Below are 16,140 nucleotides of genomic sequence, written 5' to 3' on the forward strand. Positions count from 1 at the left end.
GCATCCAGTGAGTACTGGAAGGGAGGCAATCTGTCTATGCTGAACCCATGCGCCTGAAACCATGATGCCATCTCCCCATACCAACACGTTGCATCTCCCTGCATGGCTAACTGTCGAGAGGATTCAAGTGCAAGGCGTGCATATCTGTTTCTAGGAAGTTCCCACATGCGGTGTATGAAGGAGACAGATCTGGTGAGCGCCTCAACCACTAGTGGGGGGGCAGCTAGCTCTGCTTGTACAATAGCACGTGGTACTGAAGCCTTGGCTCTAATGAGCCGCGAGATCATAGAGACCAGAGGCTTCTCCATGTTCCCCCATCCATCACTGCGGCCTGTCCTCCCGTGATGATCCAATGAAGGTCCCCAAATCTCAGCTCCATAAAGCAATGCAGAAGCCACCAAACTGTCAAAGAGCCAGAGCTTCGGCCGAGGCTCCTGAAACTGAACCTGTGAGCACATCCTTTCCAATCTACCCAATGCTGCATGGGCTCTAGTCGATCTAGTCTCTGCTGCCCTCAATGAAAATGAGGGGCCACTAAAAACCACTCCAAGGTAAGTGTAAGCATCTGTATACTCCACCTTCTCCTGGCCGTATGTGAATGCTGGCGCTGACCTCCTGATCCACTGTGGGGTGGTATTAAATACCATGACCTTGGTTTTACCAAGGTTGACAGACAAACCACTTTCCTGGGCAAACCTATGCAAAGCATCCAAGTGACGTTGCATCCCCTCCGGAGACTCGGAGATCAACACAATATCATCAGCATATAACAATAGTGGAATCCATGTCCCTGCCAGCTGTGCACCTCTATCACCATCTCTCTCAATGTGGTCAGAAACCTCATCCACATACATACCAAATAGAGAAGGAGAGAGCGGGCAGCCCCGCTTCACCCCAATAGTGGAGTAAACCGGTGTGGATAGACCCTCTCGGGTGCGTACATGCCCTACTACTGACCTGTATAATGCCATGACCCCCCAAATGAGCTCTGTGGGTACTCCCATCTGCTGTAATCTGCGCATCAATCTAGCTCTGGGCACTGTATCAAATGCTTTGCGGAAATCCACAAAGCTACAATAGATCCGTCTCCCACGCGATCTGCCCTCCTCAATGATGGCTCTGAGTGTCAAGATATGGTCAAGCGTAGAAAAACCCCTCCTGAAACCTGCCTGCCCGGCTGCGCGTATCCCCTCCCTCTCTACCTATCTACTCAGCTGCTACTCAAGAATAGATGCGTACAACCGTGCAATGTGTGTCCAATCATGATAGTGCGATAATTCCCAGGCTCCATAGGGTCTCCCGACTTGAAGATAGGTACAATAGTAGATAGGCTCCAAGTATCAGGCAAGCCCTCACACATGGTACGGTTAAACATAACTACTAGAAGCTCTGCTAGTAAATCTCTGGCATGCGTGAAATGCTCAGCCACTAAGCCATCATGATCATATGCTCTCCCAGTCCTCATCCCGTCAATGGCCTTCCTCACCATCTCAGCGGTGAAAAAAGCACATGTGTGTGGGCATGGATCGGGGGGGGGCTGCTCAGGAACTGTGTACAGAGATGATGCATACTGGCCCCAGGCCTCTGTAGAAGTGATGGCAAGGGGGGGGGGGGGGGGGGGGGGGGAGTGCTCATGAAAGAGCCGCCATGCCTCACGTGAGTCCTGACTCTAGAATAGCTGGTATAGATCTTGCTCTAGGCGAGCCAAAAATGTCCTCTTCTTCCGCCGCACTAGGCGTCGGAAGTCAATCTGTGACTGTCTGTGAGTGATGTCCCCCAAAAGCACCTCCCTCTGAAATCTAGCTCTAGTGTCCCGGCATTCCTCTTCATACCAACTGTTCTGGGGCATGCTCCCCGAACGGCGTCTCTGCTTAGGCTGGGTATGTGGGTATGCCTCTGCTGTTGCATCATGTAGTGTCTGTGTCAGTATAGTAGTAAGCTCCTCCAGAGGTCTCCCTGGCTCCTCTGTGCACAGGCGTCTGTAGATCCCATCTATGTATATAGAGTCCGTCTCCCGTGTGAAGGTGTAGCAAGTAGGGACTGCTGCCCGTAGCCTGTGTGCTACACTAAACTGAAAAGAGATGGTCAACAACACAAGAGCATGGTCCACTGCCACACCAACAGGTCTGGGTCCAACCGTGAGATCTTGGATACTAGAGATGAGGCTCGGCTGTGCCATGACATAATCCACTGTGCTGGATCCATGTCTGTGTGGAAAGCATGTAAAACCCCCTGCAGCAGGAAATCTCTGCAGGCCATTCAAGATGGCCAATTCATGTGCAGTCCCCATGTCTATCAAGTGTCCTCCATACTCGGTGTGTTCTCCATCTTGTGATAGTCTGGATAGGCCCGTCTCTGTAACATCCAACTCTCTCAGCATCTCCTCTGAAGTATCATAAAATACTGTCTGATGATGGGCAGTCCTAGCATTGAAATCCCCTAGAATGAGGATGTCACCATCTCTAGAGAACTCCCATATGTCTTCAAAAGGCAAAAATGACCTATGAGAATGAGACCAAACTGATACAATCTTGGTGTGAGAGAAAGAGACCCTCAGCATCAAGAGTGCTGTGCCCAACCTTGTGTGCGTGTCCCAAAATCTCGCCATGTGCTTCCTACCGCTAGTCTGCCCAGACCTGGTGTTAACCTCTTCGCAAGCCCTCTCCTCCCATTTCCTTCCAGCGGATGTATTGATTGCCTCAGAAATTTGCAATTGTACATTCTCCATGGCCACATTGAAATTGACTGCCTCAGAAGCCCGTGCAGCCCTCGGCCGTTTCAGCCCTCACTCAACCTTTCAATCCTTAGCCAGTTCAACCCTGTTCGCGAGCCCTCCCACCCTTTCTCCGACACGCTGCAATCAGAAATTTGTTGTAGTGCAGGCAGGTTATCCATCCTTTGGATTTTCCTTCCCCACGATCCTTTTCAGCCTTGGCGAATGCCTTTGCACAGCCTTAGTTGTCATTACATTTGCAGCCAGTTGCCTTGCTCTCTGCCCTAAGCCGTTACCCTCCGTTGTTCAGCCTTTACTGTTTCTATTAGGCACCGATGCTTCTTGGGATTTCAAACCAAGATTTAAGGCAAACAGGCACATTTCTGCTGCTGTTTTACAGGGACAATATCCCCTAGAGGCGGTCTCTAACTTCAAATCAACAGTCATGATGACCATTAGCACCCTCTGCTCCATCATCTCAACAGCCTTGGCAATAAAGATACTAAAGTTTTAGGTAGGCCAGTGGATCTCAGTGACATATTCAATTAGAAGGAAAACGTGCAACTATCAAAACTCTTGAAATGACTGGAACACCTTCAAAAGGAACAAAAACATGAGAGTAGGAAAGCCACTTACTCTCACTTATTTGTTGAAGCAAACCCTCCACAGTTGTGACAAGGCCACCAAGAGTGCCAGATGCTAGCTCCAGTTCCAGTTCTGGGATAGTGACCGACGATGTATCTGACTACAGCAGCCAAACGACAAACGTATTGAATTGCGTACCGAGAGCCGCTGATAATTACTCAACTTATCCTTTTCTCTCATACCTTTATTACATCCCGACTAAGATCCTTACGGCTCAGAACTCTGACAGATATCTTCCTCCCTTTGATGGGTATGCTGCCGCCAGGTTTCAGCTGTCAAATAATGAGGAACAGGATTGATGGGGGCTAGGCTATTATGCCTTTGAAAGAATCCTGTCAATGAATTGAGACAAGAGGGTCGTACCTCAGAGTTTCTATAGCCACATGTGTCACACGTAGATGCCATCACAATTACTTCCTTGAAATATGGTATGTCTGGTGTTATTCGTACATACGAGGCATTCTGATTAAGGACATAATCGGACTTCATGACAATAGTAAAGTTGGAAAAGCACATTGGATTTACAGTATTCACCTCTTCACTCTTCCCATCTTGGTAAATAGAAGGATACTGGTTGCATACATGCGAGTCTCACAACGAGCTGCACATGCACCGCAGGTTGAAGGAAAGGTCATCACCTAGACAGACAAACATGCAGATGTAAGTCCAGATGATAACAAGCGCGAGAGACTGAAGCAAAGATGTCCCCTTGAACCTCTTCTGGTGCAGAATATTTGAGAAGCGAAGATGCAACGTCTTCACTGTTACCCTGAAGAATAGCTTTGTATGCAAGCTGAGCTCCAATGGTGCCATGAGGAACCTTTTGGGTACCTGCTGGAACATACTTACGTGTTTCTTCTGAATGTTTCTCCTCTGGTCTACTCGAGTTTTCTTTGTCCCCTCCCAAACTTGGATCGACAAGAAAACCAAGAGCAGCTTGTTCAGCAGGACTTCGATCATAAAATCTCACAGACAATAAAGGGTCAAGCCCAGGAGCATGTCTGCAACACAAGTAATGAAGAAAGAGTCAGAAATCCATAAAACAAGGAACTATGAACATCTATGAAGATCTGTGAAACCCTATGTAAATTAATAGTTTCAGAGCTCTTGTGCGAGCCAATCTACCGTGCCTCGTGTGAATTGACCTTATCCATCTTCTAGTACATCGCTTTTTCTCCACGTGTTTCAACTCTAGTACCCGGGTCCTTTGAAAAGAAGATTGCAAGGTGAACAAGTGGTCAGCCTTAACATAATCCTCAAATTGAAGGATTACATTTATTACATCCATATGGAACCAGAGAGGTATTTGACCAAAGGATTAGCTGTTCCCACCAGACCACATAGACATTTTCCCAAGTAAAAGCATCATCTGAGTCCGAAGCACCTTGGTAGTCACTAAGATCAATATTCTGTACCCAGCTTTAGCTGTGACGACATGGCCAAGAACAACAGTCAATAGAAGGAGGGAAGTATTGGCCAGCCAGTGCGAATTGGCCACAACTAAACCGAGTCCTCAAAATGGGAGCCCAGGGCTCATGTGTAGGAACTTGGCTGTTGTGTGTACAGCGTGATGGTGTTACCACTTTGGACAACTGATCAAAGTATGAACTTGTGAACGATACGAATCTACTACACTTGAATCACTTTAGCAATTTAACAATATAAAACTGGACTGAACAAGAGAGTGAAGGTAGAGAGAGACGATGATGGTGGAGTGACAAGGGCAGTACAAAGTTTCTATGCCACTTGGCACCTGATTTTCTGTCTGTCTAGGTGCCTCACTTATGTGAGGTCCAAAAGCTCGAGGGCTTTTAGTGCTCACACAAGAGTAACAAGCTTTTTATTTTTTTGTAAATCTGCTTTGATTAATTTACAAGTGGGAAACCTCAAAGCGAGGAAAACCCACGAAAAGAAAGGGATACAAAACACGGAGCACTATGAGGCTCCGCTATAGGTATCAAGAGTGATGTCTCCAGCGTCATAGGCAAAATGCAACGCTTGACCAAGAGATAATTTGAAATAGGGAAAGGGGTCAACAAAAAAGTGCCCTGGAACATTTAAGGAGTTCCTATGATGCCAGATGGCCCACATGGTCCAAAATCTGACCCAGGTGAAGAAGACCGCAAACTGAGATTGTGGTGACCGAAGCACCCCAAAAAGCCAAAATTGTCTGTGAAAAGAGCCAGAAGGAAAACGCAGTCGACACTTGCCGAATGAAGGCTCTGGAGTGACGACAACACCACAATAAGTGTGGCACGGTCTCCTCAGCTTCAGGGCATCTGGGGCAGCAGGAAGGCGCAATATGCCGAGCATGCAACACAATGCCAACAGGTAGAGCTCCCACCAAACACCGCCACAAGAAAACACGTTCCTTCAAAGGCAGATGACTCTGCCAAATGCGAGACAATGTGTGTTGCCACCACAAGGATGACTCGGAAAGCGACCACAACTGATTACCTTGATGCACAATCCATACAACAGACTGAAGGATGGCATAGACACTGGCAGCTGAGATGTAGTCCAATCTAGTAGTAGCTAGATTCCAATCAGAGAAGCGAGAGTCCACATCTAGAGGAGGAATGGGTGAATGAGCAGCAAGCATCCTTTGAATCTCCCGCCAGAGAGGAGAATAGTGAAGGCCCAACCGAAAGAGGGAGACGGCATCAGCGAAAGAAAGAACATAACCCGAGTCATCAACCACCTGATGCACCTAACAAATTCCTTTTTGGGAAAGAAAATACGCTTGGCGAGGAGACCGTTTAACCAAAGTTGAAGCAAAAACCCTGCTCCAATGCAGACTCTCAAGGCGAAGAGAGTTACCCCCAGAGGATTGTTGACCATCCCAAGCCAAATGCAAAGTGACAACCTTCCAATCAACAATTAGAGAAGAAGTAAATGGACATCCAGGAATGTGTCCTTCAAGCTTCCCAAAAACAACATCCCAATAAGTCGGTTTCCAACGACCAAAAGAAGGGGTGACAATGTGCACACAAAAATGTGTAACCATGAGAGCCCAGGGTTGCTGCTACTCCACCAAAACTGGCAACAACATAGCTCCCGAGCCAGAAGATGACATCTCAAGTCCAAAATATTCAACCCTCCTAGCCGCTTGGGAGAACACAGCTTGTCCATAGATAGAAGCCGAAGGCCCCTCTTGCTAGACGAGGTCCGCCAAAAATGCTCTAAAATATTGGACATGAGGGATTGCAAGCGCAACCGAGGCCAGGATAACAAAGGCAAGTAAAACTGCACATAAGCCACAAGGATACATTGGACAATCCTGAGACGCACATGAAGTGGCCACGTGGACAATTTCCAATAATTCAACTTGGAATGCAAACGTTTAATCACCCAATCCAGTTTCTGCATAGCCGATACATTCCAACCCAGTGGATAACCTAAATGGCGAACCAGAACATGTGGAGGAACAATCTCCCCAAGCCACAATATCTTATGCCAGTCACACTCTTTCAAAGGCAATAGCTTGGATTTGCAAAAGTTAACTTTGAGACCTGCTACCAATCCAAACAAGTGAAGAGTATGCATAATTTGTTGTACATCGTCATAGTTATTACGAGGCATGAACAAAGAGTCATCCGCATAAGCCTGACCAACAAACTGTCGACCAGAAGGTAAAGCCTACCAGTGGAGGTCAAGGAATCCAAATACATAAACAAGGGATGAGTAGCGATCGCATAAAGCAAAGCACTCAGAGGGCAGCCGTGCCTTACTGACCGTCCCAAAGTCCAAGATTCTATGAGAAAACCATCCAGCAAGCCTGCAGAAGTATTGTGTGCATACAAGAAAAGCACAACACGGGATAGCCTAGGCCCAAAGTCCAAACGTCTCATGGTATCCGCAATGTAATCCCATAGAACAGTATCAAATGCCTTTTCAATGTCGACCTGCATGATTAAGACATCCTGTCGAGTATATTTTGCATATTCCATACCAATGATGACATTCGCAAGGTTATCAGTAATTTGACGTCGCGGAATGAAGCCGTATTGAGATTGATGCAAGCCTTCATGCAGAAAGCACTTGAGTCAGTTAGCAAGCACTTTTGTCATTAACTTATATACCACAGGCATAAGCGTAATAGGCCGCCAATGTGAGAATTCTTCACACAATGCATGCATGCTTAAGTATCAGCTTGAGCAAACCTTCTTTCCAAGAGGAGGGCAATTCTTGTTGTTCCCAGGCTGTATTCATCATGAACAATAGAAGCACCTTCAAATAATCCCAGAAAGACAAGAAAAATTCCACAGAGAGACCATCCCAACCAGGAGCTCTCCATCGACCCAAATCAAGCAAGCTTGCATACAATTCCGACTCAGTGAAAACAGCTATTAAGTCTTGAGCTTGCTGCATTGAAAGAATGGAAGTAACATGAAATAGAAACATGTGACGTACTTGGCGAGCTTCTCTCGTGGGAGAAGAAGGGGCCTCAAAAATCTTGTCATAATGAGAGTGTAGGGCTAGTGCTAGCTCTCGGAAAGTGGAGGTCCACTCCCCTAACGGTAATTTAACTCTCCGTATAGCTTGAGACTACCGCGAGTGATGCAAATGCTGAAAGAATTGTTTAGAAGCACATCCTTTATCTGCAAAAGCCTGTTGACGAGCTCGAGTCTGCCATTTGGCCAATTTCCTCTCATCATTGTGCCTTAATATAGCGCGGGCAGAAAACAACTCACTCATTTGAGCGTCAATAAGAGAAGTATGATTAGCCAAGTGCATTAATCGGCTACAAGCATCCTTTGCCTGGTTAACCTGTTCCCTTAATTGTGACAAATAATCCCTGCCATAATCCTGTATAACTCATTGAACACGCATAACAAAACGGAACCAAGCTATGTCCATGTCAACATACATTTGGGAGAGCAAAGGCGGGATGATATTCACAATCATAGTGCGCAAAGGCTCATGCTTGAGATAAGCATTATTGATATGCAAAAGTCTCTTCTTGGGTAGGCAATCATTGACATCAAAAGAGCCAAAACGAAGTTTCAAGCATACGGGAAAATGATCCAAGAGACACATAGCATAATCAATCCTCATCTCACATACAAAGTCATCATACTATTGCATGTGAAAAAGATACCAGCGATCCAACCAAGCGCGATACATAGATTGAGCATTGTGCTGAAAAGTGAATCCTAGATCAGTTGGATGCAAAAAGGGCAAAAAGGGCCACAAACCAAGCCCATTACAGGTCCCATGATAGTCGTTCCATATGAAGCATGTGAGAATGGCCAGTAGTATTATCTGCAAGGTTTGGTGCATTATTAAAATCCCCGCAGAGAAAGGCATTGGAACACCAACAATAAGAAGAGATAGCACTCCACAACCATGCCCTATCTGCAGAAGCTGTGTATACATATAATCCTCCAAATTCAAAAACTTCCCCATTAACAATACATTGGATGACCATCCATCTCCCAGCCGGATCATAAAAAACCAAGGTCGGGGAGAGTTCATGTTGAACAAGCATAAGCACTCCAGAATGGCCAGTTGATCTTGCATAAGCTATCCGGTAGCCTGCAAAGTAAGAAGTCTGTCCTACAACTCTTGAAGAACCACAATGTCTGCTTTACATGTATGTACATAGTGCCAAGTAAGCCGCCACTTGTCGTGATTACATAATCCACGCACATTATAGGAGATGCAATTCAAAGAACTATGCATTCTATATGGTATGTACAGTGGACGAGGAAACAAGAAAAGAAAGGGTGGAGAAAACTCAAGTACCAGTGCCCATCGACACATCCTCCCCAGCTGTATGTGCCTAAGAAGGTGGGTCAAGACCTGGACCTGGATAATCGAAAGTAAATGCACCTTGCCATGAAGAAGCTTCTCCGGTAACAACTTCCTTGTAGGAGCGAACCACCTTGTCCCAGGCTTCAGCCAAAGAGGTGTTGTCATTACAAGGGAGTTTTTTCTGAGCAACATTCTTCAAAGGAGGCACATAATTACGAGAAGATGCCGGAACACAAGCTGTAACAGCTTTGGCGGGTTTCTTGGGCACTAGCCAAGTTTGAGAGGTCGAAACCTGTTCTTTTCCTTTGTCTTTAATATTTGGAGAAGCAGAAAGTGCAGACAATTGTAATTGTTTCCCCTTTCCTTTAATCGCCCCAGCTGTGGGGAGGGAGAGTGAAACTCCTTTAGTTTGAACCTCAGTAGAAGATTTCGGAGGCGAGAGAGGTTGAGGAGCAGGGACGGCTGAAAAAGATGGTTGCAGATTTGGTTCCGGACATTCGGACTGCATATGACCAAATTTGCCACATCGGAAGCAAGAATTTGCAAACTTGCCCCATTTAAGCTTAAATGGGCGCTTTCCAACACCTTTATCCCCAGAATCAATCGAAATACCTGCTGGAGTGGGAATATCCGTGTCCCACAGAATACAAAAACGGTTTGTATTTGCGTCCAACTTAGGAGGGCAAATGACTTTACCCAGTTGAGCAGCCAACAAAGGAAGAAAATGACGCCAAGTGCGAGGAAAGTCGACCACCTCAACCCAAACGGGACACTTCTGACGAATGAGACTCTGATAGTCCTTGGTAAGAGCCCAGGGCAGCACACGAGTCATTTGCGTATTGAAGAAAAGAGGAGACATTTCTAGCAGAGCATTCTTGTTAGCCAGCAAGACTTCAGAACCCTCGCGCACCAAAGTAAACCCCTCGGACTGCATGCCGTTTGAGTAGGAAATCAACCCATTGGCCTACATCCTGAGCCATAGGCATTCTACCCGGGAAAAAAAGAATCACCGCGTTAAGTGCATATTGAGCAACAGGATCCATAAGCTCCTATATAGGGATGCGCACTTCCATGACAGGAGCGGATCCTTCCCAGGCTCGACGTGCATCTTCAAAGTCCTCATGCAAACATTCTTTAATAAGACTCAAAGCATCCATCTCCGAAGTTTCCATCGCTTTCCGACGCTTATATATACACTGATCAGTCCAATCCATGTGAAGCTCTCACACACACACACTCTTTTCTTGGGGAGGTTTTTGATATATGACTGCTATAGACACAGACAGACACACACACCGGCTAGTTGTACAGTAACACTCACACCTCTCTCTCTCTGACACAAGACGACGGAAGGACCACGTGCAGGCGAAATCAAACTTCAACCCCCGACGCGCTGTGAAGGGCCTGCACAGGATAGATGTTGTGCAGAGAAGAGTCGCGCGACAGACGAGTGGCCGAAGGATTCACCACACACCCAATCCCCCACGAGCATACACACACACGCACACGACATAGACACACCCACACACGCAAGCTGGCTGAATTGCTGTTGGTCTCTCTCACACTCACACACTCGCTACACAGACACACCCACACACGCAGGCTGGCTGAATTGCTGTTGGTCTCTCTCACACTCACACACTCGCTACACAGACACACACACACAGCGTTGACACTGTATACACAGAACAGCGCTGGCGTGCAAAAACTGGCGCACTCCCACAAACTAGCGTGCTGGGCAAAGTGGCGCTCCTTAGCAGCGCCGGGCAGGTGGTCGCGCTGGGCAAAAGGTCGCGTTGAGCAGGTTGCGCAGGGGCTGAGCAGGTCACGCTTTTCTCTCTCTCTCTCACACCAGCACAAGAGTAACACACACTCATGCTGTAATGGGAGGGCACCACGTGTCAACAGAAAAGAGCAGACGAGATAACTTTAAGCAATTCAATACAAGAGAACGGAAAGAGATGCACGACACACGAGACGCTGAGTGGCAGAGTTCCACCCAAGAGAGCACTGGCCCCAAACCCTGGCACCCCTTTCGGTATTTCTTTATATTGCTTCAACTCAGTACAAACCTTGGCGCTCTGTTCTGCATCTCCCGCCCGGCAAAATGCCAGAGGAAGAGCCCGGGCCACTTATTGGAAGGCCCTTGGCCATGAAAAGCTTTAAACTTAAAAGCATCTGGTTCTCAAAAACTGCCTGCGTGAAAATCTACCAAAGGTTTTCACGGAAATCTGTACTGCCACGTCATCATGCTGTCAACGCGATTCGCGGGCCTATTCGTACAGTCCCCCACGTCATCATGTCAGCGCAAAATCTGGAGAATGCGTACAGCTGCTCCAACATCAGCATGTATTACGCTATAGTCTTGTGTGTGTTGGGTCCTGCTTCATCTTGAGTAAATTGGGCCCCATCCGACAGGGTACGGCCCCTTTCGGCGTATAAGTTGGTGAGAGCTTTTGATGCTTCTACTGCTTCTAGGGTTTAGGTCCCTTGGCCGAAATCTGCAAGTCGGCTCAGGTCTTCAGTGGCTTGACACGTCGTGACATTGGTAACACCTTATTATTATTTGGCCCCTATTGGCGAGGATCTCTAAGTTGGTGAGAGCTTCTGTTGCTTCTACTGCTTCTAAGGTTTATGTAATATTTTTAGCTACGGCTACACATAAATGAAAATGATTTTAAAAAACATAGAATGAATTTATGAATTTATTGGTATCAATTATTTATTAAAATAAACAGGTAATTTTTTCCAATGCAATGTACATCTAAAAATTTATCCGTGTCCGGATAGTATGATAAGTAGAATAGTAGCCGAATGCAATGCACAATAGTTCTGAACAAGGGCATGAATAAGATGGTGTCTCCAATCCGCTCAGAAAAGTCACAATTTAAGATTTTCACTATGGCCGCCCAAGAAAGCGGTCAGCCAGACAATGTAAATATGTCCCGACGGGAGTAAATAGGCTCAATCGGGAGAGCCTAGGAAACAACAGAGTAGGTAATGCTTAAGATTGGTCAGAAATCCGAGTTTTAATGCTCGTTTTAAAGTGTAAAGTTTAAAGCTTTTTAAACTAAATGGTCGGGCCAATCTGAACATGGCCAAATTTAATAAACATAAAAAAATAACTTCTAGCCTGAGAAATGGGAAAACGAGCCAACGTTTGCTAATAGAGCTCTCTCTCTCTCTCTCTCTCTCTCTCTCTCTCTCTCTCTCTCTCTCTCTCTCTCTCTCTCTCTCTCTCTCTCTCTCTCTCTCTCTCTCTCTCTCTCTCAACGATTTCTTGCTTTGGTGTTCGTGAAGGGCGCGCAAAGGCCATGAAGTGCGCGGCAAAGGTGTAGGGCAGACCATAGAGCTTGTGTGCGTCCTTGCAGGGATAGAGGCACTAAGACAAGCGCAGTACTAACTGCCCACACAATTTTCAGCACTCCGACGACGTCCAGAAGCAGTTTTCAGCCAAGAAGTACTCGTGTGGGTACCCCCTACACGTGCAAATAACAATAGAAGTTTATCCGGCACAAGAAATTCCAATATGAAGCTGACATAGCCGTTCTCGGCTAGGGAATGATGAATTTCAGCCAATAGGCTTGCAAATCAATGCATTTTTATGCATCAGAGAAGTGTTTGGGGCATGCACAATGAATATTGTTTCGCGTTCATGTGCTTGCAGCAGTTCAAAAATTGATACAAATCTCCTTCAAGGGGGTGGGACCAGCCCATCTTCTGGTCCCTAGTGCTATGTCGTTTTTCTGCATTGCTTTCTGTATTTTATGTCATGCAGAATCCTAGGTGAAATAGTAAATTAACTCTAAAGTATTAAGTGCACGCTTCCGTTTCTATGACAATGGTATTAGAGCAGGGTCCTCTCTATTCATTTCGTAAGGAGAGGCGGTTCTTGGCAGAAAATACCCGTTATGGCAAGACAAGCAAAACAGCTCGAGCGATTCAGGCAATAGATGGCACGATTGCAAGCCGTTGTTGCTCAACCAGAAGTGCAGAAAGTGCTTCAGACCCTTGAAAAAGAGAAAGCAAAGATGGTGGAAGAGCCTCCTCAGACTCCCCCGGTGCCGACTCAAAAGATACCTCTGATTGGGGTTCCAATACAGCCTTAGAGGGATCTTATAGTGGGAACCTCCCGACAGCATGAAGAAGATTCAATCCCTGCGTCGAATTACTCTTTTATGAAGAACTTGGATAATATCGTTCCTGATGAGGATCTTCAATTGCATCCAGACGAGGCTGTAGAACAACCACTGGAAGCAAAAAAGCAAGACCAGAATCAAAGGAAGAGTCGACACAAAATCCCTGTGCACAAAGATTCCAAAGCCATCTCCAAGAAGAGCGGTTCGACACCACAAGCCACAAGAAGAAGAAGATGTTCAAAGCTAGAGATAAAGATGTCAAATTCGTATGCTATAATGGAAGGAGGATTGTTACTAAGGCTGCGCTTTCATTCGACAATTCAAGGGGGACTTTGCAGAAGGTAGCTTCTCAAATCGCTCGAAATTGCGCCATGTTAGTGTGTATTCGAAGGAGCTTAGTACCTTTCATGCAAAGCAGAAAGCTCTCTCTAATGAAACAGACACCCCCACACGAAAGCAGCCTTTAGATCGGCCCAAAGGCCCAGAAAAGAAGCCAGAGGGGCTAAGAAAGTAAATTTGTAACAAACTTAGACACCCCAAGTCTAGAATCTGTCGCGACATGAGAGAGAATCATTTAAAATACTTCACAACTTTAAAATCACAGTTCAATTTGGTTGACACGACTCGGCGTAGTTCCTGCCCAGAGAGATTGGCCCCATAGATTGGCGCCCCTTTCAATATTTCTTTTATATTAATCTTTGAGCAAAGTACAACTCCCAAAGGCTCTCAGACTCTGCTTCCAGATGCTCCCAAGAGTGAGGCCCTTAGGGCTCTTTTATTCTTACAAGGGATGCCCAAAAGCAGAGCCCCAAAAGCAATTAAACTCAAAAGCAAACAGTTCCAAAAGCAATGATCCCAAAATCCGTACAATTGCCACGTCAGCAAAATCAGCGCAAAACGTGAAAATCGCTACAATCTGCCACATCATCATGTTAGCGCGAAATCCGTCTGTCCGTACAGTTTTGCCATGTCATCACACTGTGTGTGTCCAAGTTGCACTGCCAAGTCATCAATTTGTGACATACCCCCCTCTTGAAAGAATTGTAATCGCCCTCGATTACGCATGGAAAAACAGACAAAGGCCATAAACTGTCTTTGCAGACACTGACGGTTAGTACCGCCGCACTAGACACGACACATCTAGCACTTGTACAAAACGACAGTCATATCACAGGACATCACATGACAAATCATAGAAAAATTTATTCCAAATCTCAGACCATGACTGCCAGCAACGTATTTAGTAATCGCATCTAGATCCATTCCGGACCTCACTGATGTCAGATTAACTAATCCCATATTGCGATCATGTCTATAGAGATTTTCTACTCAAGCATTGTCGTGTGCAAGAAGTCATTCGCCTCAAGCATTGTCGTGTGCGAGAATCGTTTGACTCAAGCACTGTCGTGTGCGAGAATCATTCGCCTCAAGCACTGTCGTGTGAGAATCATTTCCGGAGATCCTGTCACAAAGTGATCACGTGGCGGACAGCAGAAACCCTAATTTCTGCCAGAAACCCTAAAATTCCTGCAAACCCTAATTTTTGCCAAAAAACCCTAAATTCCGGAAATCGCGGAGGCGGATTATTAAAATATATATATATATATATATATATATTTTATTTTTTTTTGGAAAATGATGAGCGACGCGAATTTTGCTTTTGCTTTTTTTTATAAAAAAAAAAGAGAAAAGACTCTCTAAGAGAGAGAGAGAACTGATGCTTTTGATTTTAAAAGCTTTTGGGGCTCTGCTTTTGGGCATCCCTTGTAACCTTTAAATTAGTGGTGAGGGCCTCACTTCTCAGGGCATCTGGACGCAGAGTCTGAGAGTGAAACCCTAACCGCTCTCTTGTACTTTGATGATTGATTAATACAAAAAGAAATACCGAAAGGGGCGCCAGTCTTTGGGGCCAATATCTCTAGGCACGGAACTCCGCCGGGCCAGTGCAAATCTATTGTGATCTGTGAATTGTTTTGAAGTGGTTATTTGGTGCTGTCGCGGTTGATTCTTGACTTGGAGTGTCCAAGTTTGTTACAGTGGTATCAGAGCACGGCCGATTTCTCTTCTACGGGAAATCCGATCCCCGAATTTTTTTTCCGCGGCACCTATGGCTTCAGGCAATGATCAGTCGACTCCCTCTGCATCTGGAGATGCGGGCTGGGATCACAACGAAGATTCAGACAGAGAGTATGGCCCGCCTCGACCTACTCAGGCGGAGCAAACAGAGATGGAGCGTCGTCAATTGATTGGCGATGCAACAAAGATGATGCTCAATTTTGCCAAGGACCCGACGATGGTAAAATATATGAACCAGACCTCTTTGAAAGAGGTACAGATGGAGTGGCAGAGAACCACAACACCACTCCCGAAACCCGCTCTCAAGAAACCTTCTACCTCCAAGAAATATACGGAGAAGGAACTGGAGAACGTGGTTGATGCACGGATTGCTCAGCTTTTCGACGTGCAAAAGAAAGGCAAAAAGCACGGCAAAAAGCAGAACAAAGGTACTGACTTCCCCGGATATTTGGGTCGTCAATCGACATTCGACAAAGCAAAGAAACGGAAGAAGCGTGTTCGATTTGAAGGAGTACCCAGTTCTTCTTCTTCTTCTTCTGACAGTTCTTCTAGCTCCTCGGATTAGAGCGAAGAAGACAGAAAAAAAAGCAAAAAGCGAAGCAAGACACAAAGCTTCGGAACGGGCAAGAAAAAGGCAAAGAAGGCTACATCTCGCCCAGAGACTGACAGTTCTACTGAGGACTCGTCTACAGACAGCTCAGATTCCGATGACGGAAAGTTTTATGCGAACAAGAAGAATTTTTACAAAGCCAACCAGTATGACTTTCTCGAAGATAACAGCAAGAAAGTCCGAGAGTTTAAGGAAGGTGG

At 46.0% G+C, this 16,140-nt stretch overlaps 1 protein-coding gene across 1 annotated transcript in view; it reads right to left on the bottom strand.

Annotated features, from left to right (window-relative positions):
* LOC147462984 (uncharacterized) overlaps positions 1–16,140 on the bottom strand; it is a 128,752-nt gene that overhangs the window by 12,868 nt on the left and 99,744 nt on the right. Inside the window, exons 9-13 of the mRNA XM_086486548.1 lie at positions 4,074–4,359; positions 3,930–3,996; positions 3,722–3,792; positions 3,541–3,630; positions 3,350–3,458 (exon numbers count right to left, since the gene is read on the bottom strand). Coding sequence (XP_086342674.1) covers positions 3,350–3,458; positions 3,541–3,630; positions 3,722–3,792; positions 3,930–3,996; positions 4,074–4,359 — 623 coding nt within the window. The remainder of the gene's footprint in view (positions 1–3,349; positions 3,459–3,540; positions 3,631–3,721; positions 3,793–3,929; positions 3,997–4,073; positions 4,360–16,140) is intronic.

This window comes from Adiantum capillus-veneris, chromosome 2, assembly GCF_014529385.1.
Source record: "Adiantum capillus-veneris isolate H3 chromosome 2, ASM1452938v2, whole genome shotgun sequence".
NCBI lineage: Eukaryota > Viridiplantae > Streptophyta > Polypodiopsida > Polypodiales > Pteridaceae > Adiantum > Adiantum capillus-veneris.